General features: G+C 41.1%; 1 protein-coding gene across 3 annotated transcripts in view; it reads left to right on the top strand.

The window, feature by feature from the left end:
* The window catches only part of LOC125901605 (contactin-associated protein-like 4), a 225,919-nt gene that overhangs the window by 37,328 nt on the left and 162,885 nt on the right, over positions 1-25,706 (top strand). For 2 of the 3 annotated variants that reach the window (XM_049597328.1, XM_049597329.1), the window contains exon 3: positions 1,340-1,565. In XM_049597328.1, the coding sequence (XP_049453285.1) occupies positions 1,340-1,565 (226 nt within the window). Of the gene's footprint in view, positions 1-1,339; positions 1,566-14,578; positions 14,780-25,706 lie in introns of those variants that run through there. The other variant, XM_049597330.1, reaches the window with a different exon arrangement.

Below are 25,706 nucleotides of genomic sequence, written 5' to 3'. Positions count from 1 at the left end.
CTCTGACTCATATTAGGAAGTTTTTCCAATAAAGGCTGTTAGGCTAGTCTCCAGGGAGGGTGGGTGATGGTCACAACCACGCATTATGGGTATAAAATACTTGACTGCAAGATTAACAGTGCATCAATCTTCACAAGAAGCTTACACCCTTTAGTGGCGCTAAGCTATGAAGACCAATGCAGACAAGTATTAAAAAAAAAAAAAAAAAGACTGCATGTCTTTCATGTCTCACTGACAGGTGGAGAGCCTACAGACAGGTACCCATTAGCTACAAGCCGCTCCGCCACTGACTGCTCTTGTCCAGTCCTCTCCCTCTTCTTTCTCTCCTGTCCTCTCTGACTATCACTAAACTCTGGCTTTTGAACAATGCAGGAGAAATGTTGCAGACAGTTTATATTATCAGCCTGGGCCTGGGGCTTGTTGTAACAGTAAATGGGATGTGTTGTAACTTGTGTAAGTTAAACTGTGTCTGTGTGAGTGTACATCTTACCTGGCGATGCGCGATGTGGGCAGCGGTTCCAGCCACACGCTGCTACTGCTGCCAAGCAGCCCCGCCCGTTGGAAAGAGTGTGGGATATACCACTACTAGGAATGGGGGGGGGACTAAATCTTTTAAGATTTAAATAGCACATTATTGCGCTTTTATAATGAGCACCGCTTACATTGTGCTTTTAATAAATACTACTGCATTGTTCAAAAATTATTACTTGTATCTCAAATGATTCTAGGGGGGACGGCTTTACTGAAGGGGGAGCCATGTCCCCCCCTGTCCCTCACTTGAAATTTAGCTAAAAGTAACCCTGTTTTCAGCAAATAACCTGGACCGTATCAACTATGTGCTACTTGTCAGCACCAGTTCACCCAGGTGGAATACCTTTGTTGGTGAAGAAAGTGGAGCATCGAATAGGGCCTGATTTTTAGTTAGTGAAAATCCATCCAGGGCCAAAAAAGAAATAAATACTGGAAACACAACTCCAATGAGATGAGAATTTTGCTTCGTGTCTACTGGATGTCTAAATAGGACATTGTTTGCCATGACTTTATAAAGCAGTTTTATGTCCAAGGTGGGATTTTTCTGTTCTGACTTGGATCATGGTGGGGATAATAAATCTGATTACACATTTGTACTGCGTTTGCATCATCTTTTGTCCTGAAACAACTGATGCACAGAACTTTTGCAATGGAAGCTGACTGCTGCATGGAAATATCCTCACCTGTTGTGGAATTGAGGTCAAAGCTTTCTCTAGGTTTGTTTTCTTGGCGGATGCAACAACGCCCAGTAATATCTTACCTCTCTCACTCTCTCTCTCTCTCCCTCCTTCTCCCATTCTCGTAATAGATGTTTGCATGGGAGAAGAAATAGTTTGCTCAGATCAGCGGCTGCTGTCAGCAGGAGATTGGTGGAGGAGAAACTAGTGTCAGCTGTGACAGGAAGGAGCCCCGCAGAAGAAATGACCAACACTGACAGGAAGAAAGAAAGAGGAGGAGTGAGAGAAAGAAGAGATAGAAGAGCTGATGACAGACGGAGACAGCCAGCCAGCCAGGAAGAGGACAGCACAGACACAGTGAGTGAGGAAAAGAGGCAGAGGAGGAAATGACATATGTGAAGGAGAAAATTAATCTAAATGGAGAATGTAGCCTGAGGCAGCTCTAAATGCAATAAGAGTTAGTGAAGAGCAGGAAATTATGTTATTACCAAGGAGTGTGAAGCAGGTTATTAGACATGAATAATTGTCCAAATGTATATGTGGGCAATTTCCTCTTTATAGGCTTGGTCCCTGAAACCAGAACAGCAGTACTGCGGTATTTGAATGTTACATTAGTTACATTATGGGAAGTGTCTTTTTTTTAAAATCTGACCCAAACTAGGGAATGTAACAGAATGGTGGTGTTGCAGAGCGTTGCATCAGTGACACCTGTCGCACAAACCAGAGTGGATTAGAACTGTCAAGGTGAAATGTACTCACACAGTTTGGTGGGAAACAAGCAGAATTTGGACTTTATTTTTCTAAAAGTTCTTTTTTTTCCCCCCAAGTTGAACATAAAGCCTCTTCCCACTGTACCAGAAACACTCTTAACACCTGCAACATCTGGCTTTTGTCTTTAGTGGGAAGGGTTGCAATCAGCCAAATTACTCTGCAGTAGTCACAGGTATTTAACGGCATTTCAAAAACCTGCATACTTACGCTAATTTTGGTGGGAAAAGGGTATAATACACCTTTATTAAATACGCCATCTTTCCTTGCAAACGCTGCAGCATCCCCTCTGCTGTTAACTTCTTGAATCATTTAAACATGTAATTATGCAGACACACTGGAAAAACAACAAGCAATATCTTCACAACAAGAAGACTGCCCGTCCTTCTCATTTGCTGTCTGGGCATAAGTGAGTCCTACTGTTTTATTGGTCAAACTTCCGGCAAATTCTTTAGTCTTTTAGCATTTTCAGTCCACTGAACAAGCAGGCAGCGTTTTGCTGGCTTGCACAAGACAAGTCACATCATGAACATTCCATATGTAACACGGATCAAGCTTGCAATCTTCCACCTATTCCCTTAACCGAGATTCTTTGTCTGGACCTGGACTTTCAGTTGTTCACTAATCTGTGGTCAGTCCTCCTTGCTATTAGCTGGTTCACTTCTTGGAGTCGTCCAAATCCATCAGTGTTCTCAGAGCGTCCAGTAATCTATAGACGGTCACTCTGTTCTAATAGCAGGTTTAGTCCGCTGACCCTCTCCTCATCATTTCACACCACCGAGACAGCTTCTCTCTTTTAGCGGCGTTTTGTTCCAGATGAGAGCAGCTGTCAGTCACAGCTGACGGGTTAGAGATGCTCAGGGGTTGAAGCCTCCCATTGTGAGGCTCAGGGTCTAATATCACGCTTCACAACACTCTTCAGGGATCCCCAAAAATCAGGCTTTCAAACAGTCACTTTAGAGCCAGAATGTCTGAGAGAAGCAAAACTTAAAAACTAAATGTAACTGATGTGAAAACCTCTGAATAAAACACCAACATCCTAAAAAAATAGAATAGCACTTCACATAGTTACAAGTAAGAGCTGTCATCATGGTTTCATTATTTAAAATGTATGTTTAAGGACACAAGATGGGCTGATGGGGCTGATGAGGCTACTAGGCTACATAGCAACTGATATCAAGGGTTATCTCCATCCTGGATCGATGTTTTACTCCAGGAGGAGATACTGGAGTGTGTGGGAAAGAAAATGTACTTAATTCCTTAAGCATGTAGGCAATAAAAAAACTGAGATGTGCTTAGTTTTTGGACTTTTATAGAAAAGTACCTATGTGCTAAAGTTCCCACTCTCTTTGGGGCTTTAAGTGGTTTCCTGAGTTTTGCCAAATCAGACCTCTTGTCAGTGTGTTTCCAGATTGTGAGAAGAGTCTCAGCAGGAGGAGTTGGTGCTTTTCCTGCCTTGCTGTGATAGTTCAATCACTTCTCCCCTCTGGCTTCTTTCCTTCGGCCTTCGCTCTCGTTTTTTTCCTGCTCCAGGTTATTCTGACATTTCTGCTACAGAGTTTAATTCTCACTGTTCTTTGCTCTATGCAACATGTTCATTTCTTAATAACCATAATTTAATATAGTGGAAATTACTGCAATTTCTCTGAAATTACAACGCAATCAGCACTGCCAGTACAGGGAGAATTACTGGCTGTTTTAAATTAAAATTGAAATAATAAACCTGGGAGCACTTCAGCGTTATTAATAATCTATGTTAATTTAACGACCTGTCCAAAATTATAAACTTAACTCCTGCAGCAGTTTGATACCAATAAATCTCTGTAACAACCCAGTTGTCATGTTAGACAGCTCAGAAAGCAGCTTCGGGATCTCATCTGTTGTTTCATCCCTGTAGATGTCAGACAAGACATCCTCACTCAGACTCTCTGAATCTCCTCACAGGATCTCTCTGCTCGCAGTGTCTGTCGACAGCCTCTTAGTTTACAACAGCACCAGAGGTATAGATGGCATTTGGCAACATGTTGCATTTTAGAATGAAGAGCAGCATTCACAAGCACATAAAAAATGTGACCTTCAGGTTCTGCAGTGATGATATGAGAACTGCAGTACCTCTAGGTGATAGAGTCTCTTCTATAAAGACAGCACAGACAATTTAGAGGGGTTTGTGATGCAGAAAACCTACGTGATATATTTTCTGAGCTCTGGCTGTATCAAGGTTGATGCCACAGTGGATGGTCTGGAGGGATGGTCAGAAACTCTATACTGCTGTGATTGGCTGTTTAGCTGTGGAGCAAAGAGTGTTGATTTTGACTCCTTTGACTATAGCCACAAAGCCTTTCTGCCATCATTGCATCACAGCAAACTGCACTAAGTCCACAGCTCCACATCCAGGTGTATGTGGACACTGGCGGAACGCTGACACACGGCCCACGACCATAGGCACGGAGCCTGCCGACTTCCCACCCTCCTTCTAGTTCTCTGGTGGAAGAGCAGAGCACAGCCCGTGTTAGTGGGGCTTGCTGGAGGCTGCGTAGGGGCTGTGGGATAGAGCCAGGCGGCTGAGAGCCAAGCCAGGGGTTCATGCCCAAGGCCAAGTGCCCGCTGCCGGCTGTCCTCCAGTGTCTGGTCACCCCTGGACGTGGAGCTGTTGACTTTGTCTTTTTTTTTCAGCGATTCCGTGCCCCTGCTTTCCGAATGTTTGTTCGCTATGATTGGACGAACACCATTTCACACTATTGCCAATCACAGCAAAGCAAGGCTCCGGACCATCAAGTCTGAATCAGTCAGGTTTAGTACAACTTATGAGCTGATTGGAGTTGAGGAACTGTATGTAATGTTACTTACAACAACATCTTATTTGCATACTTTTGCAGCATATTGTGGTTGCAAAGTTTTGGCCTCCTACTTTGGGTTGTCACTTACAACTGAATCTACTGTTGTAATACAGTGACAATATAAGCTGTGTGTCAGCCTGTATGGCACATGGCATAGACTATCTGTGTCTTAACACATGGCCCTAGTAAACTGTACCCAGATATCAGCAATCACATTTTAATTACAAAGTCATCATTATAGATAGAAACAATGGCTTAAGTGCTGTGAGAACAAGGACATAATGTTGTATCCACCACCAAGATGGCCTCCTTGTGGAGAAGGATCTTTGAAACACTAGCATTTGCGTCTCTGGACAGAACCTTTTGAAATTCTTAAGTCAGTTCGCTGCAGGTCTCTCCTCAGGACTCCCTGCTGAAAACGTCTTTGGTGCTCAACAGGTTGAATTTGGGTGGTTTGAAAAGTGCTTTATGAATAGAGTTTGCAGAGGAGCTCCTTGACCAGCAAATGCAACACAGAAGCCTACAGCAGCTTAATGTATTCCAAATTCTCCTGAAAAGTTGGTGGCACATTTGCATGCATTTTTTTTCATCACCTTCATTGTTGTGTTAGGTCATAAATGTAGAGTCTGACGGAGAGTAATCATACATTGTGTCACAAAGAATTTATGGTACTGTCTATGGCCAATAATCAGAAGAGTCATAGAAGTGTTATTGGTATTGCACCATTCCTTTATGGTGATATTTATAGTCATTTCCAGTTCCACCTTTTCAGGTATTTCCACCTTTTCTTTGTCTCAGTTGATAAGAAACTGAATATTTTTTTAATTGTTAAACAAATAAGCAATATAATGACTTGAAAACAACATTAGCAACAATTACACAGGTCTGTTAGCCCTCTTTAAAGGCATGAGTGCACATGATGCTATTCCTAAGTGACCGGTGTAGATTCACCACAAACCGCATCCTGGGGGTTGACATTTTCCCTGGATCAGAGTTTCATGATTTTCCGTCTGAATCTGGACGTTCAGTAACGCCATCATGTTGTCCAGTGATCTGTGGTCAGTTCTCAGTCCTGTTAGCAGGTTCAGGTCTTGGTTTTGTCCGAATCCGTCGGTGTTGTTCAGTAATCTGTAGACAGTCACTCTGTTCTAATAGCAGGTTTAGTCTGCTGACCCTCTCCTCATCATTTCACACCACTGACTCAGTGTCTCTCTCTTTTAGCAGTTTTTTGTTCCAGATGAGAGGAGCTGTCAGTCACAGCTGATGGGTCGGAGATGCTCAATGGTTGTTGGGACTCTGAAGCCTCCCATTGTGAAGCTCAGGGTCTAATATCACGCTTCACAACACTCCTCAGAGATCCCCAAAACTCAGTAAAAAACAGTCGGTTGTAGCCTACAGACAGGGTATTCAGAGAAAGCTGTGAGGTCAGTTTATAACCAGACGGTCTGAAAGCAACCAAAAAAAACAAAAAAATCACATGTAAATGATGTTTAAATCTGTAAATGAAACACCAGCGGCTGGCTGCTGTAAAGATGGAGTCGGTGTGTAGTCATCATTAGCAGGCATGGTGAGTGTAAGGTCAGCAAGAAGTCCTTTTGCAGTCCTTTCCCCCAGTCTGTAAAGGCTGGGAAATCACACTTTTTAAACTCACTTATGGAACACTATCACATGTATAGATATGATTTATTGAACTTAACATAATGTCAGTACCCTAGAGCCATTAATTTATAATGCTATGATGTAATAGACAAGCATAGCCGCACATGTTATTCAGCGCCATTAGCCTTTGTTTTAATGATGTGCTTTAACCTTATCATTCAGGGATTTGCAACCCTTGAGAACAACAGGCTTCTTGGAGGCTCACAACTTTTTTACCAGTGGGTTAACAATGTAACCCTGTGTGGATAAAACTTTCAATACTATTGTCAGACACTTTTAATAATCATAGCATGTCAGTGGCAAAAACAAGCACTTTTAGTGGATGTAAAATGATGGTGGGACATGCCGTGAATATTGAAGCCTGGTCACTCTCTCACTTAATACTGGACCAATTTTAAGAAATATTGTTTCATGATAAAACATGATTCCTGCCCCCGAAGTTCCCGATAAATACATCTTTCCTGGAGATGCTCTCTGTCTTTTGAGGTAGTTCCAATCACGCTGATGTATATTCAAGTGTTTTTCTGATACGTTTGGTTTTAATTAGTTATTTGATGCTATAAAAAGATGTCATGATTAACAGATGTGTCTGTGTTCAGTATACTCGCAATTAATGAAGCTACTCTCAGTTGAGTCGAGTGTGTGTAATGCAGATCCACTGTCTGATCACTACTGCACAAACTCTCCAAATGATGTCACCAGTGCAAAATGCAGCCCCTGTAGGAAGTGGAGATGCATAGTCCATCTTTATATACAGTCTATGGTTTTGTTCAGTAATGCAGGTATGTGGCTGCCACTTACTGGTAATGTATTTCAAAAACCTCCATTGTTGACATTTTTATGCCTCTGTGCTGGCGGTAGTCGTAGCCAGAGGCATTGTGTTTTTGGGTTCCGTCTCTCGTGAACACAATATCTCAAGAGGGCTTTGAGGGATATTCTTCACATTTGGCACAAATGTTCAAATGGACTCAGTGATTAACTGATTTAATTAATTAATTAAACTAATTTCTTCATCGTTGAGTCCCAGTGAATGTGTTTGCCAAATTTGAAGTGATTAGATTTTGTTGGTCAAAGGTCAAGGTCACTGTGATCTCGCATCTGTCTCATTCTCTTTAACGCAACATCTCAAGAACACATTTCTTCAAATTTGGCACAAACATTTACTTGGATTCACCAATAAATGGATTCATTTTGGTGGTGAAAGGTCAAGGTCATTGAGACCTCACAAAACATGTTTTTGGCTCAAGAAGTCTTACAGTAATTATAACTAATGTGTGAATTGCATTTTACAGAAATGCCTACTAGAATAAAATTATGAAGTGATGACATTTTATATCCAAAGGTCAAAGTCAACTTCACTGTGACATCATAATATTCTGCATAAAACACTTTTCTGGCCATTATTTAACACCATAACTTGGGAACAGAAGGGAGACATTTGGTCAGACACTGAAATAATAATAATAACAAACATTGATGTAAACTGTAAGAGAAACTCCAATCGTGTATCACAATTGTAACTCAAAAAAAAATAAATCAGTAAACATCCCACCAAAAACTTTATACCTCTGAAACAACTTGACATTTTTTAGAAACAGGTTGGTTGGATAAATTCAATAATGAAAGTTGTTGGCACAGTCAGTCACTCAACCCATCAGTCAGTCACTCAGTCAGTCTGTCACTTGGTGCTTTAGAGAGTCAGTAAGTGGAAAATCACCTGTCAGTCGCTCCAGAGGGTTCTGGTTTCCCACTAACAGACCTACTGTAGTCAAGCTGCTGGCAGGAATTCTTCCCAACAACAAAAAGATATTTTAGTCCTTCAGAGCTTCAGGTTATATCCTGAGGTTTAATCTTCACATTTGTCTTCTTGAATTACATTGTATCCCGCCCCTTCACCAATCACCGAGGGTAACGGAACACGTGTAATTACAGCAGTATATTTCACCCTGCTTCTATTAACCTCAGTCCATTTCTCTCCTCTTTCTGTCAGATTTCACAGCAGGTAAACTGTTTCTCTTATCTGTCTCGCTGTCCTCAGTGAAATTACTGCAGCGGCTTGTTCTGTGTTGAAAATATCTGCAGGCAAATGCTGCTTCACCAACGCTATCTCTCCATTTCTCTCTGTCTGAGTGTGTCGCAATAAACAAGATGGTTGTTCCATCCTTTATTCACTTGAAAAGACAGAGATAATCTGTAACAGCACGATAGTTTCACAGCATGTTCTCAGATACACACAGGCCAATTATCTCAGGCAGAAAGCATTAACTTTATATTAAAACTAAATAAGTGTCAGTGTGTGTGACTCTCTGCTGAGTTTGTGTCAGTCAAAACTCAATTCAGGGTCTGATTTTCTCCCGTACCAGCAGAAATGAAAGGAATAGGCACGTCGAGAGATAAGCTGTTGGATCAACATGATATTTCAACCATTTACCGGACACTCTGTCAACACATCGGTCTGCCTGATCTGAGATAAACAGTAATTGTATATCCTTCGTATATTTGAGAAAGCTTAAGGAGCTCTGATGTCTCTTATCTTAAAAAGAGACATTTCCACTTCTGAGGCTGTTCAGTGTGTCAGGGAGATAAACCGAACACAGCTTCATAGGTTCAGATAATTCACATTATTTTCATGTATATTTTTGCTCCTGTCTGACATTGTGTGAACAAATCTCGTCTTAGTAAAGTGAACAGAGATCTGAAGCACAACTTTCACAAAGAAAGAAAGAACATTTCCATTTCTGAGGCTGTTCAGCTTAATCAGATTCACTTCAGAAAGTGCAGACATTTCACGCTTTATTCAGACGTTTTTCTGTCTAAGACTTTCTGAATACATTCAGTCACCATTAAAGAGACAGCAGAGCAAAGAGGAAAATCCCCAGTAAGTTAAATTTTCCGCTACTGTTATTTCCATTATGACCGAGTATGCTCCTCACTCATCATTTTAACTTCAGCACTGCAGAAGGTCGAGTATGAAAACCAAGTGTCATATTTATGCTTTTATATCCAAAGTGTGACACATGAATGATATTCTACACAAGGGGAAAGGGGGTGTAGTTTTCAGTAAGAGGCAAGAGTAACTTCACTTGGTATGGTATTAGTTAATTTCTTTTTTTTATGTTTCTCAGTTACCCATGACCAAACTAGTTTTGGATCCATGGTATGAAAATCGTCGTAAAGCCAGTTTAAAGGGCTGGTGAACATGATTGTGAATGAGTCAGGAGACATTTACAGAGGTGAGGCCAGTGGTGGAGGGTTCGTTCATTTAATTTCAGTTCATTGCACGGACCTGCAGGGGCCTTTAAAATAAATTGTCTTCATGGGACGACTTTTCAGATGGGGATTTTGTGATATTGGAGGAGGGTTGTGTGAGCTTGTAATATGTCCAGTGCCAATAAAGTTGAGTGTAACGTAATGTTTAACAGAGTAGTGACACTGACAGTGAGGAGGAGGACCCCGGAGAGCGTGGACCAATAAAGCCATCACTCAGAAAGGCTCTCCCCCGACTTTCAAAGCAGCCGCAGCAACACAGAAGGACCTGAGAAATAGGGATCACATGGAAATGTGGTGATTGTGGAGGAGGGTTGTGTATATGCAGTACAATGTGATGTATTGTAATATGTAACAGAGTGGTGACACTGACGGTTGTCTCCCTGGAGGTGGCACCAGCACATATATACTGTGAGGTCTTTTAGTACATCAGCTATTGGCTTTTCAAACAAAATATAAACTGGCCTGCTATGGATTTATTCCTCTAGTTTCTGTATTCTTTTCACGCTGCTTTTTCTGGATGGTTTTGGTGACAATGACAGTGAGATGCTGCTGCATACTTGAATTTATTGTTGTTTTTTAGTCATTGCTATACTTTAGACTAGCTGTGACAGCAGGGCTGGTATTATTTTCACCTTGTGCCTGTGCGTGTGTGTGTGTGTGTGTGTGTGTGTGTGTGTGTGTGTGTGTGTGTGTGTGAGGTGAGGTGGTGTGTCATGGCAAAATGTGGTCCCGGAGGCACCTATCATAGCGAGAGCTACCCCAGAAGCGGTTTTGAATACTTTGCCAGGTGTTTACATGTCTGTCTGCTTGTGGACAGATTTTGCCACATGATAGCATCACAACAGTGCCAGATGCAGTGAATGAAGGCCAAGTTTGAGATGGGTGTGGTCAAAACAAGGGTGCTGCAGGCAGGGGGGTAGGAAGTACAAAAGGGGCCCTTGGTCCCACCACTCTACGCCCCTGGCCCACATATGTTTTAGGTTGTGGATCACTGTATTGTGGCTGGAGTGATCCCTTTGCAAGATGTCTAGTACTTATTTGATAATTCATTGACTGCTCTCTGTTGAGCCAAATTGCCCCTCTGGGACATTAAACCTTTACTCCTGCTTGGTCTGCAGTTGAAGAGCCTCTCTGGGCACCGGCAGGTTTCATCTGTGGGCTCCCAGATTTTTCTCTGACTGGGTTTAGGTTAACGTAAAGCCCTGGATCCGAGGGTGTTGCTTGTGGTTCCCAGGCTCATTCTCCAGAGTCACTGCTGCAGGCTGCCCCTGCAGTCATCCAACTGGTTTGATAAAACGACTTTGTCAGTCTGCTCCCTCATTATCCAGCTGCTCTGCTCTCGCCTCAGGTTTGTCTCTTTTTTCTCTTTGTTGGAAGTATTTTAGAATAGTTGGTGTCAACTAATAAGATCTTGAAAAGAAATGAAGCTCCACTGAAATGACTTCATCCAGAATAATTTGATCTTCCCCTGACTCCACTGGCTGACCAGCCATCCATCCATCCCTCAGTCTGTCTGGCCTGTCTGCACATCACGTTAACCAGCCAATGTTCTCGGAGCCATTTGGTCACATTTTCTCTCTTTCCTCTCTGCACTACAACAAAGTTGTTCTGATACTGAACACAGATGCACTTCAGCAGCAGTGACTTAAATGGGTAAACCAATATCCATTCAATAACATCACATTGCGACAAAAAATCTGCCGGGGTAAGTCCACATTGAACTCTTGTGCATGAGTAATTTATGAACTACATCATTAATGTTCTCGCCATAATTCTGGGCTTATTGAAATTTCCCTTAAAAAAATTTAATAAAGGAGGTGAATTGAAATTCTATTTTCAGGTTTAATGAAACCCTCTTTTCCTGTGTTCCTTTTAATGAGGCCATTAATGCACAAAAAGCTCTGGTGGAATCCATTTACACTCTGGTTATCTACAGAGCTCTGATTGACGCGTTGATTAGTTTCCTCTCAGCACTACTCAAAATTAAAATTTGATACTCCCTTCAGAGTATCACGCTTCCTGGACTTGCATATTTAGATTGTTTAACTACCACATAAAGCCCATTACATATGAAGTAGTAAATAGTGTGTAAAGTTACAGCCAAAGTGAAATCCATGTGTTCCAGTCAACTGCAAAGAGATGATCAATGGGTTAGCAGGAAGGTTATTGTCTTAATGCAATAAATTGATATATGCCTCACTGACTGAGTTCAATACAGTAAATGCAGCTATTTTTGACTTGGCAACATCAATCACAATTGTTTTGCTGCGGACAAACTTGTTGCACCGTCTCCACTTTTCATTATTGCCTCCAAAAAATAGAGGAAAGTGAAATATGCTATTTACTCTTAAAAGTTATGATCTCTGAGACGTCTGCCCTTTTCACTTGTGTTATTTTGATGTCTCTTGTTGACTTTTAGAGGGCAGAGTCAGTAGTGCAGAGCTGCTGTCTGCTGCGGTGTAATCCAGCAGTAAGCGTATTAATTCCTGGCAGAGAAAAGCTGTGGTGAACCGACCAACAACTCGACCGTCTGAAGCTTCCAGGGGGCTGCTGCCAGTTTGATCAGCTTTGTTCCAAAACAACAAAAAACCCGAGTTGCCCTGAAAGAGAAACCAATAGGATTAGTGAAGCTGCCGTCTGTAGTTGTCTAACATGAGTGTTTCAAGGATAAAATAGAGGAAAAGTTATACTAAGCTCACTTTTAATGCCGTTTGGATCTCCTTTCTTGTCTGGCCTGCTTTCATCAATCCAGGATTATAAAAAAAGAAACCTTCAGGCTGTTTTTAACTGTTATTGAACCAGACGTGTAAAAAAAAAAAAAAAAAAAAAAGAAAAGAAAGTTAAATTTAAGAAAATATATATCTATAGCATTAGGAGGAGTTGCTCCAAGGTGCAGGAAAGTCAGATAAGATAACTCAGTCACACACAAAGTTGGGTCAGGTTCACCTTCATCCAGCAGTCTGAGCCTGAGCAGAAGGAGCTCAGTGCCTGGCTTAAAGGCTTTAACCGCAATTAGTCTTTTTTATGTTTAATTTCTATACGGGTTAAACAAATAAGACATTGAGCCCTTAAGTTTTTTACCATTTATGATATAGATAAAGTAGGATTAAAACTAAAATCATGTTGGATTGATGCAATCATATAAACATGGTATTTATTTCTGTAATCATTGGACGAATTAAATTAAAAAAAACTCATACCATCTGCCTTTGGCTACAGATTTGTGTTGCTGTGTGCTCATGGTGTGCTGCTCTGCACCGTCCAGGCAACATGATTTGAAGGAGAACATCAAGAAATGTCGTTCCATTTGCTCCCCTGTAATTGGCTCAGCTGTTTCAGAGCGATGACACCAGTGATGTGACTGGCTGGGAGTGAATTATTATATTATTCTATTTATATTTTTACTTCACCCTTTTGCACTTTGCTGTGCTGTACATACGAGAACTAAAATAGCAGGAGCACTTGGAGACACCCACACAATCTGTACACCTAAAACCTGCCGCTTTGCATAGTTTAAAATATAGCCGGCCTGGTAACGTGCTAATTGGTAAGATTTAGCGGTGCTGGTTGGCAGCTCCCAGTATTTATTCTAGGATAATTGCCTCCTGGATCAAACTCCATACTCCAAAAACATCCAACTCTTGCGAAGACAGCAAATAAACGTATTTGACCCAAAATGGCGAACTTCTTCAAGGCGACTTTTTTGACCAGACAGTATCTGTCTTCTCTTAAAGAAGGCTGGATAATAAGATGTTCACTTGGACTCAGTGATGAACTATTTCGATTTTGGTGGTCAAAGGTCAAGGTCCCTGTGACCTTGCGTTCATCTTATTCTTGGGAATGCAATATCTAAAGAATGCCTTGAGGGAATTTCTTCAAATTTGGCGCAAACATCCACTTTGAGTCAAGGATGAACTGATTAGAAATTGGTGGTCAAAGGTTAAGGTCACCATGTCCTCGTCTGATGCATTCTCGTGAATGTGATATCTCGAGCAGCCTGAGGGAACTACTTCAAATATGGCACAAACATCTACTTGGATTCAACAATGAACTGATTTGATTTTGGTGCTCATAGGCCTAGGTCACTCTCACCTTGTCCGTCTCATTCTTGTGAACACCTTGAGGGAATTTCTTTAAATTTGGCACAAACATCCACCTGGACTGAAGAATAATTCAAGAATTCTTACACCAATTGTGACAAAATTTCACACAAAGGTCTAATAGCATATAATGATAAAGTGATGATATTTTATATCCAAAAGGCAAAAGGTCAGCTTCACAGTGACATCATAATGTTCTGCATAGAACACTTTTCTAGTTGTTACTCAACGTCATATCTCAGGAACAGAAGAGGAGACATTTGGTCAGTACTGAATCTTTGGTCAGTGTTCACCTTGAAACTGTGCCAGTGTTTCCCCTACCATTATATTAGGGGGGTGCCCCATATATCATACATTTTCCTGAACGAACCCGACAGACTTTCTGATTTTTAAGTCCAAACCTGACCCGAGCCCGACGCCGTTTATTACCTGACATAGTTATTGTTATGGACAGAGTGTGAATGACCATCAAAAGACTGCTGTTACACACAGTCAAACACACCACTTGCACAGCAGCGCAGCAGGGTACTGTGCACACACTCAGTTGGAGCGGAGCCTGTGTTGCTTTCAGACGTGGTCATGTAAATAACAAATTCCAGCACTTGAATAGGCCATAGCACAACACAGCAGCATGTCACGAAAATCTTAAACTGTTTCTTCAGACACACCAGGGATGTTATTCTTATAATACTGACCTCTGGAAATACGGATGTAGTGTTTGCAGGGGCCCGCAGTGATGAAGACATGCAGCTGCACACAGACAAAAACCTGTCAACTTAACAAAACCAAATTTCTCATCTCTGTAAGATCAGATGAAGTGCAGCTCACCTGTAGTCCACCCAGCAGAGCCAGGAAGTGCTCCTCTGAGGAAACCTGCTGCAGTCTTAATCATCTGACTGTGACTGGCAGCCTGCAGGCATTTCACACCATCTGTCAGGTAAGGCTTAAACAACGCAGAACTATCCCTACCTGAGGCTCTCCAGCTCTATCTAACAATCTTACTTTCCACACAAAAGACTGGATCTAGTTTGCAGGGGACTTTTTACGCACTTTTCAGAGGTTTTTTTTTTTTTTTTTTGGTCAGTCATTAATTCTTAGAGAAGTTCATTAAATCCAGGCAGCAGAGGTAATTATATGAGTCGTTAAAGTGCATGGCTGGTAGGTGTTTTTCGTCAATCCATGATTAATATTACATATTCTTAGATTTAATCTCATCAGAGAGGGACTTGATTAATCATTGATCATTAGAGGATTGATGTCAAATGGACATGAAGGTAATTTGAGTGCTGTTCTTTTGTTTTCAACATATATTTGAATGCTTTTTGTGTCCCAGATGAGTTCTTGTTTTAACATATGAGAGTCTTATTCCACGGTATAGAGGATCAGCTGTACACAAATTCAGCAGACTCAGTCATTTTACTTTTGCTACATGTTAACACACCTGCAACCTATTTTGTGTCCTGACTATATTTAAATCCTCAGGGGACCAACTCTAGTTTTGTTTTCATAGACTGCACTGAAACTGGCACAGGTTGAAGAGCTTAACATCTCTACGACCGCTTTAATGCTGACATTGTTTTGTTGAAATGTAGCTACGAGTGCATTTTATAAACTTACTAGAGAGACGAGACAAACTCTTGCTGGCAAGAAAGAAACACAGCTCTGATTTGATATTTTATTCACCAAAAATAAATAACTGAGACTTCTTGTTTCAGTGTACTCATCATATTAAGATGATAAGATGATGCACATCAATTTAGTACTGAACACTCAAATCCTTCTTCCAGGATGGGGGAGCCCTTCTGTGCAGAGGTTGCACGTTCTTCCTGTGTCAGCGTGGGTTTTCTCAGGGTACTCCAGTTTCCTCCCACAGTCCAAAGACATGCATGTTAATTGGTGACCCTAAATTGCCTATAGGTGTGAATGTGAGCCTGAATGCAGGGCTTATTTGTGGCAACAACTTGGCATAAGTTAACATTTAAAACCTGTTGAACCCAAAAGTCCCCCAACCAATTGGGGGACTTTGAGAGCGACTTTACAAGCGCAGTGTGTAACAATACACTGATCACGAAGAATATAGTGATGTTGCACATCAAATTTAACAGCAGGCTGTAAAAACCCTTTTTACATGCCCCAAACAGCTCATACAACAACTAAATAAACAACAACAACAACTAACTCCAACAACTCCATACAGCACCGATATCTCGAAGCACTCGGTATATTTCGGGCTCTAACTCGACCACACGTTATTCAAAATACACGTCATTCATCTCAAATGAAAGCTGAGACTCCACTGTTTCCACACATATGTACCAAATCACTCTACCACAAACCATCAGAGAGCTACAGGCCAAAGAACAACAACAACAGAAATCTTTTCGCCAAAATGTATTTGTCTTTTACCTTGTTATTTTTGCAGTGAAATGCGCATTCTGCTGTTGATTCACATTTCATTCCCGTATTACCGGATGTGGTCTGTCATTCAAATGAGTCCGGTGGGTATAGTGTCATTCTGTTGGCTCTAACGAATCAAACGAGGTGTCAGTCACTCAAATCGGCCAAGCCGTCGCGGAGATACGGGCCTCCAAAGCTCAGAACAGAAACTCAGTTTCAAATGTAGTAGGTGTGTATTGGTCAGTTTGGAGTGGGAAATGCAGCAGGGGGCCACAGGCTGGACTTGAATCCAGGCCGCTGTGGCAACAGCCCTGTACATGGGGCACCTGGTCTATCCACTAAACCACTGACACCCCTAAAGTATATCTGATATTTGTGAAGCATAACTTTTATTCTTCCTCCAGAGGTTTTATTTTTTTGAACACTGAAATAATCTTTATATTTTCTTTACTTTTAAGAACTTTTAACAACTCAATTTTAACTAAGAAAAGAGTAGTCAAGTGATGTAGCATCGCTAGGGTTGGGACTCGTTAGGATTTTAACGATTCCGATTCCTTACCGATTCCTTCTTAACGGTCCGATTCCTTACCGATTCCTCTTACCGATTCCTACATTATATTCATTATACTTGCTATACTTAAACAAGTATATAATAAACACAAATGCAATCATACAAATACAAAAACTTTATTCTAACTGTTGCACAGTACAATTAAATGAAAATACACATTTGTGTGTGGTGTGTATTTCAGATTTAGAGCTTGTATCATCTCCCTGAGAATATATAACAACAAAAAGTGATTCTCTGATTTCTACAGGAACACTTTTACCTCAAATTAACCACAGCAATGTAATAAAAAATATTTATATGCATTCATGCTTGGGCACTGTTATTTACGTACGCTGAAAATTAAATAAAAGAGGGAGACAGGTGTCTCCTATTTTATCTTATTTTGTTATATTTCTGCTGCTCCCCTCGCTGGAAGCGTCGGACCTCCCGCCTCCCGCTCCCGTCTCAAACACGGAGGTCTCCCTCTCCACTGAGCACGCCCGGCCTGTTAAATAGCCTGTAACCATGACAACTGTGTGACACAAACTCAGTGCTTTAGTGATTAGATACTGTCAGGCTCGGTCGGGTTTAGACAGTCTAGGAACCGTTTGCAGGAACCGTTACGCCAAATGTGATGGAACCGGTTCTGGAACCGGAACTTTGGACCCGGTTCCAAAAAAGAACCGGATCCAGATGCCAACCCTAAGCGTTGTACTTTTTTTTGTAACTCAAAATCAATGCAACAAAACCATATATATATTTATTCTTTTTTATTGCATGTATTCTTTTCTCTTCTCCAAACCTGGTACCTACATTATCCACAATGCTACTTAACCCACTGACAGTTCGGTCTGATACCTGGGTGTTCACCGCCACAGTAGCAGTGGCTAGTGTAGCTTTGAGCCGCTAGCTTCAAACAGAGATGAGGGGCGGGCTACAAAGGTCTGGTTCTGTTAACCACATTAAAAACACTGAGTCTTGTATTTAAATGGTCTCATAGAGTTTAAATGTCTCTGCAACTCCATTCATCAGTTTAACAACACTAATTGAAGGCTAAATTAAAAGGAGACGTGTAACCGGTTCCGGCAAAATGTGATTTTTATTCAAATGCGTTGGCAGCCAACAACATGACTCTGGGATGCTGATGCACAGTGGGAAACTTTCTCTGCCGCTCTGCCAAAATCAAATGTGTTACATGAATAAATTATTGAAACTGGAAGAAGAAAGAAGGCTAAAATGGGATCAATTGGATCCAAATGGAAATATATTCAAATTTGTCTTCCTTCATTTGTATATTGGGGGAAATAAACAGGCTTCAATTGATCTCAGTCTGTGAAAACAGGATGAAAATCATGTTATTTAAAAATATAAGTAGGATTTGAGTGTTTTTAATGTGGTGCTATTTCTCTGTAATTCAAATATATATTTTGCTGATACAGTCAACTATCAGACACTAAAAGTCTTCTGCAGGAACGTTTTTCAAATCAAGGACAAGGATACTCAAACACGCATATCACTTTGAATTTGGCATTGAAAACACAGGACCACACACACTCTCACTCCCTCCAGCTTGCTCCTCTACCTTGATGTGTTATTGATAAGGCTGCAAGGCAAAGCCATGTCCTCTCTGAAGGTCAAACATAAACAAAGAGGGATAGAATTTGAAACACTAACACACACACTGCACTCAGGCTCATCCACCAGCATGAAACTGAGGCGATCTCCAGGGAACATTGCAGCCCATTTGGCAAGAACATAAAGACTAAGTGTTCCTGTTTGTAGCCAAACAACAATGTAAATATGCCAGCAGGTGTAGGAGTGTGTCTAGACTGACTTTAAAATCAAAATCATCTTTATTGGCCGCATGTATTGGACAAATACAAGGAATCTGGCTCTGGTTGGATACAAGATACTGGACATAAGAAGTCTGTATATTCTGTACAGGCAAGCGGTATTAAAATAGATATGTTGAAGGTATACATACACAATCATCTAGACAACAACTAAACAACAATGTACAGTATCCATATACAGATTAAATCCTTGCTGAAGAGTGAATTAACGGGCTGTGGTCTGGTCATCTCTTAATGTGATTTTCTTTTCATACTTACTGTATGTTATGAGCATTGTTTGAGGGAGCCTTAGATCTTCATTGCCAATGACTGCTTGTCTGTAATTGTTGTGCATATGACAATAAATAAATGAGTTGAAACTTAACATGTTATGGCCTTAGATCGGATGTGGGTTGTGAAGGATTTAAGTTTTTATTCTCGGGTTGTTTTATATGTATAGATAGAGTACTTTTGAGAGGCCTAAAACTGTAAAAATATCCTCTATCTCATAAGGTAAGGAGCAAAATCAGAAAAAAGCTATTCTTATTTTTAGAATAATTCCCAAGTAAGTTTCCATGATCAGGAATTAATGGATGACTCTGCGGGAAAAAAAATAAAATAAAATAAAATAAAAAAATAAATGAGACCATTTATTTATTTTTTTTAATGTGTCCTGCAGTCAAAATTTAAAGTTTCTCACAAGGCATATCTGAGTTTGCCTGGTAACACCTGAGAGTTTGACTAATATTTTGAATCCGACTGATATTTTTAAAAAATTTTACCGAGCACACTATGTGCCTGACCCTCATGGGTTTACAAGACACCAAAAGTATAGTTGCAGTGGTCCAACATTCCATTACTTCTCATTTCAGACCTACAGTTATTTCAAAGCTTGGGCTTAAACAAAATTCTGCCTTCTCTCTCCCAAGCTTGGCAAATAAAATGTGCAACAAAACTACTCCAGTTAATAGGAACAACTTTAGATACAACTTGTCATAGGGAGATATTTCTAGTACACTCAGCTCATAGAACCTTTTGGCTCAGCTATGTGCCAGAAAGCTAACGTCATGCCAGCAGGATGCAAAGTCATTAATGTTGCATACAGTTGGCAAGCAGTAAAAATAAACCGTAAAATAAAAGTATATTTAAAAACAAGACTAGTAATTAGGTGTTAGCTTTCTTTGTACTGCAATAAATTGTAAACAGAGGCTATGACTGCAACCCCGTTGCCATGGTTACTCACTGGAACTACTTACTTTTTATCAGGAGTAAATGGACACCTTGTAGTCAATTAGAATCGAGCTTTCACCCAGCAATGTTACATGAGAGACGGCTGTGATCTGGTCGTAGGCCGAGTGCTGATTACAGTCACAGCCGTGATGATATTCAGTACAACAGCATGATCTCGAGTGTGATATTGCTTTATACAACAGTTCTACAAGTGTTATTTATCAGCTAACAGTAACAGGTTATTCAGCTTCTCCAACACAAATAGTTCCACAGATGTTGAAACTGAACTGGTGCCTTGCAACACATAAACACTTTCCTGCACACTAGCTTGCTACTTTGTATAGGCCAAAGCTAGGTCTACAAGTTATCTGCAGGCCAGCTGCTTAGTATCATGTGCATTTAACTATGTTTCCATAGTGCCCCCACTGAAATAAGAGTCTGTTGACTGTTGCTTTGGCAGCCTGTATGATTCCAATGAGTTAGCTTGATCAGCTAGTATGTTGCTCCATCCTTTCCTGCTCTCCATGGAAGGTCACCAGTAACTTTTTTGCAAGCTTTCAGACCTGCAACACAAACAAGTTTTTATGTTTTTATATTCCGTGACTTATTATGGATAACAATTCATGTCGTATTTTCTGTATGTATGTACAAAACATCTCACTTGTGCCCACTCACTATCATAATCTCCCTCGCCCCGAGTCCTGCATCAGACAGTTTCTGTATGGCAGTGGCCCCCAGGCTGTGGTTGGTGTAAGATGTGTGTGTCCCTGCCTCACTGCACATCCTGGATAACATCTTTGACAGCTGGTTCACTCCCGGGAGAATGGCAGTGTACCAAAGGCTGTCCGTCGCAGCCGCTACCCTCCTGGGCTGCAGGCGCAGGGCTTTTGCATCAGGTAGAATTTGGTCAGGTATTTTTTCAGCGATGATACTGGGCAGAGGGAATTTCCTCGCTTTTCAAACATTGCTCCTCTATGATTTTCTCTATTTTTCTCCAGTGGGTCTTTATGATGTTTTGTCTCTTCACTGGATGTCATGGTGAAATATTTCGTTCCATTTTTGTCACGTTTGAGGATGAATGAGTCGGGTTTGAGATCGCAATTGTCTTCTTTGCCCCTGTGTCCAAAGTGCAACTGAATGTCATACCAGACCATGTTCAGTAAACCTTGGGGATTGTCCGGACTTGGTGTTGCAGAATATTTTAAGATGTGCAGGTCTTCAGGTGAAATCACAGGATGATGTGTTGTTCTGCCTTTCCCTGCCCTTCTTATCTCTTTAACAACACCTTTGAAAACATTTTAGGTGATATGAATTCGGAGTCTGGCATTAAATTCCATTAATGACTGACCGGAGGCACATTGATGTATCAGTTTAAACCAGCCTGAAGCCAGTGGTCACTGCTAATGCTGGAGAGCTTCCCTTTAGTTGTCCGGATAGATCCATAAAACTGCCTCAAGACTGTACCCAGCTCAGTCTTCTCAACAGACTGAATGTTTGATGTTTGTATTTTTGAGATTTAACTAAGTCTGAAAGAAGTTCCAAGCCCATCTTGTTTGCCTTATTGTGTTCGCTACGTTTTTGCTCTTCTCTAATTTGTCAAGGTCAGCTGATGTCATAAACGCCAGTCTCTAACCTCCTCCTCCTCCAGACCCACAGAACGCTGTTCCATTTGTTACATGGCAAAGAGCTGTTTTGCTTTGTGAGCTCTTTCTAGCGAGCTGTAGACTCGACATAACTCGGTGCTATTTGGCTTAAATGAGTATTTAATTAACAGCAGACAGAAGGGCAACCCAATTATTACAGCCCTTTCTACCCACAATGCAGTGCATCAGTATACAGTACACAGAAGAGTTGACTTCTCTTTGAAACTCATTTCTGGCTCCCAGCAGTTTGATCTCTGCTCTGCTCTCAAAGAAACTCTGAGTGCCTTTTCTGTTTTAGCCAACTGGCCGGCCGGTCAGGCAGCAGGCCTCCAACAGCCTGCAGCTGCTGCTGTGAATATAAAGCAGAGTCAGAGTGCATCGATCACTAGCCCGCTCCATCTGGTGTTCAACAAAGAGTAAATACGAGCGTGGACAAAAAAAAAAGATGAGGCAGCGGCTTAGAAACAACTCACATCATGTCAGAGATACTTTGAGCCTTTAATGCTTTGGTTTAGTCCATTATCTACCAATAACTGTTCTACTGAGAGCTCACTGTGGTTTTGAGCCACTACAATACATACTGATGATGATTGTACCACTTTCAGACAGAGAATTTAGATTAACAGCCTGGTCCAGACAGTGGCACGTCTTTGCAAATTGCCACAAAATATATGGTTTTAGTTGTTCAGTATCAAAGGGACTACTCACTGTCCTCTTTCTGTTGTTGGCGAGCGCACCACTTACAAACTAGCTAGCATTCAGGGATTCTTTTCATTTCATCTGTACTATGCAGTTTACTCCAGTTCTGCTCTATGGATCATACATCATGTCAAACAATAAAAAAGTTTAATTGAACAGGAAGAAAGTGTCTTGGCTCAGTTACTGTTTGCAAACCATTCCTCTATTTTGGATCATTTACACTCGGACAGTGGCTAGATAAACGTGGATGGTGCAACACAGCTACATAGATATAAAAGCTTATTCCATTATCGGAGTTTGCAGTTCTCTGTCCCCTCAAAGGTCAACATTCTCAAGACTGCTTTCCTATCCCATTCTCACCCCAACTTGTCAAATACAGACGCTTGGTCAGTGGCCCTACACATCAAAATACGATGAGCTAGGTATCTTTCCTGCATCAGTTTTGGGCGCCCAGGGACGATATGTCACAGGAAATTAACAGTTTCTGCTTGTAAAATGCCTACAGTCTTTTTCAAAATGAACTTTCGACATAGGAAAAAAAAATGTTTTAAGATTTCCTTCTAGATTTAGGCAACAAAGCATTGCAACTGTATTTGGTTCCACAAGGGACACAAACAGCAGACTCCTGAGTTTAGATTGACCTGCCCACCATATGTGGACTTTCTCACTCTTAATACTACAGTAGGCTAGTTACCCAGAGCATCACAAAATGCCGCCTCCCACTGCGTCTCATTCCGCTGCTAAGGGTCCCTCAGTGCGTCAGTATCTGACGCAGAGGGCCATCGACCAAGAGTCGGTAATTGACAGGCTGGGAGTAAGACCGGGTTGCCCATGCTTGGACAACAGCTCAAATTCATAGTTCAGAGTTAGCCAGAATTTGACTTGATGCAAAAAATAATAATATTGGTAATACAACCTCCATCCGTGCTGTTTATATGTTAGAGCTATCTTGGCATTTAGAAACGTGACAGCAGATGTCACTAATAACATCAGCGGGATCAGACAGTGACTATGGTAAACTGACCTAAATGAATAGCATTTATTTCTAATCAATATTAATGTAGAGAATCACGCAGAATTACTAACAAATCCTGAGTCAGTGTTTTCTCAAAAACTCACACTGTTTGTACACAAATATTCAGTTTTCCCTAATTATGCATGGAAAAATGTTCTCAAACGTGATGTTAAAGACAGTATCAAGTGTGTGGAAATTAACTGAGCAAACTCAATGGAGATGCTTTAGCCAGAGATTAAAGTTGCAGCCAGGATTAATTGCTAACCACAAATCATCCACATAGCACTCTTATAGTATCGCTCACTTAGTTTCAGTTTTATTCACATTCAAACGGCACACTCAACAGCCTCCCTCTCTCTCAGCTCATTCTCATGCTACTCTCCTTTCTGTTTTTCAAAAGTCCATTCAGCGTCTGTTTGGCTGTTTTGAAAGTTACCATGGCAAGGGAAAAAAAACACTCAATTGTTGATGTGGTGCAGAAGTAACGTGTTGCCTCTCCACAGGGATCACCGGTTCAAAATATAACGACAGCTTAGACTGGCTAACTCTGCGGTTTAATAATGAAAGGCCCCTGGGGTGTCAATGGCTGAATGAGTGCTCAATCAAATAAAAGCGTGTTTTTATGGAAGTATATTGACCACAAAAGATTTGAGAGCGCACGAAACTAAAAAACTGAGTCCCCTGGGCACGGACTCAAAGGAAAAGCTGAGTGTCACCTGTTCCAATTTCACCTGGAAGTGCAGGGTCATCCTGTTAGACACTTTCTTTTACTTAGGTCCCATTGTTTACTAGGAAACACATTCATATGCAGATCAAGGTGTTACTTACCACAGGTTGTCATTTTTACATTCTGTGTGTGTATGGATAAACAAATTCAACACAATGTGTTAATTAGTCAGTTCCAGAGGTACTGGCAGTGTCACAATGTAGTGAATACAAGGAACAGGGGTAGGATACAAATGGAGATGAAGCAGGCAGAAGGGATCAGTGATTTATTGGTAGTATAAAGGCTTACGGTAAGGCCACACTGCCTGCCTGAGCAGCGCGTGACGGCTACCTTGCTGAACTGCTGCTGCTCGCACACTTGAGGCGTTCACACAGACAGTGTTGTTGCTGGGGTGCTGCTGCAGAGCTGCCTGCTGCTGTAACTACTGTATTACCAAGACTGAAAGCCAATACTTTTATGGAGCTGTACAAGCCACTGCATTGTCAACAACACAGTCATGCAAATATTTCACAACAAAAAGCCTCATGTTAAAGGGATAAAGGGATTCTGTCACAGAAACATTATCAGAGGAACAGAGAAACGGACACAGGAAAGGTTGAGTAAAATAGAAATATATATCTTCTGGGAGTAATCTAGTTAGTGAAACTGTAGTGAAAGGTGGTATAATGTTAATCACACAAAAAAAGAATAGATGAAGATATAGATGTTTCGCGGACAGAGTGGCTGCACTGACCTCTTAACACGGGCACATGGCAAAAGAAGCAGTTTTGAGGGTCTGGCAGCGAAGTATTGGAACAGGGCTGGGCTGCCCATGACTAAGAATGTTCCTATTTGACCAATAGTTGTCATTTAGGGCCATTAGTGGACCAGTCACCTGCATGTTTACAATATTAATTTAATTATTATAGTATATATTTTGGGCAGGGCAACACAATGGTTTGAGTTCAAGGTCTGAGAAAGAATAGTATCAGTAACATTGTTAACACTGTGCTACATAACAGAGAAATACAAAAAAATGGTCCAGTCATATTTGATTTATTTTGACAGGGAGCATCTACTAATAAAGTTTCACTTATGTTTGTTTGTTTCTTTCTTTGTTGTTTCTGCAACTAAGTGACAAATGAAATCTTACATACTACGTTTGGTCGACTATTAGGGGGGCAGCCCTATGGTATATGCAAACTGAGAAGCTGATGAGGGAATGAGATGCAGTTGGGGAAGGCCAGGGAACTGAGAACAGGTGTGTGGATGGGTGGAGCAGTCAGGTGATGGGGAAAGGAGAGAAAGTCAAAGGGCATCTGGTGGTTGGATAGAAAATGACAATGAAAGTACCCGAGGAACAGGGAATGTGGTCTGTTTTTTTAACTTGGGACTGGTAGTAATATATCCCCATGCCTCCAGTCTTAACAGTAAAGTAATGTACACACTGGACGCAGAAGTGTGTTGATTTATCAGTTGATGCATGAGCAGTCCGGAGCAGTCGCCTGGCCATTCACACCAAGGGCCAGATGCATTAACGATGTGTAAGCACAAAAATCATGCGTACTCCATTTCCCCACACATAAACTGGTATTTATAAAGGCAGAATATGCAGTGAGAATGTGTACACCTCACACATTCCTCAGACCAGGTGTTCACACAGCTTTAGCTGAGGTAGCTGCAGATGATATGATAATGACCAGATAAAATATGAGATGATACAAGAGTAACATTGTTTTTAGGTTGTTGGCCAATTTCAGTCAGTAAATTGTCAAGCAAAGGCACATTTATA

The sequence above is a fragment of the Epinephelus fuscoguttatus genome, linkage group LG15, assembly GCF_011397635.1.
Source record: "Epinephelus fuscoguttatus linkage group LG15, E.fuscoguttatus.final_Chr_v1".
NCBI lineage: Eukaryota > Metazoa > Chordata > Actinopteri > Perciformes > Serranidae > Epinephelus > Epinephelus fuscoguttatus.
This window is presented reverse-complemented; position numbering and strand designations above follow the sequence as displayed.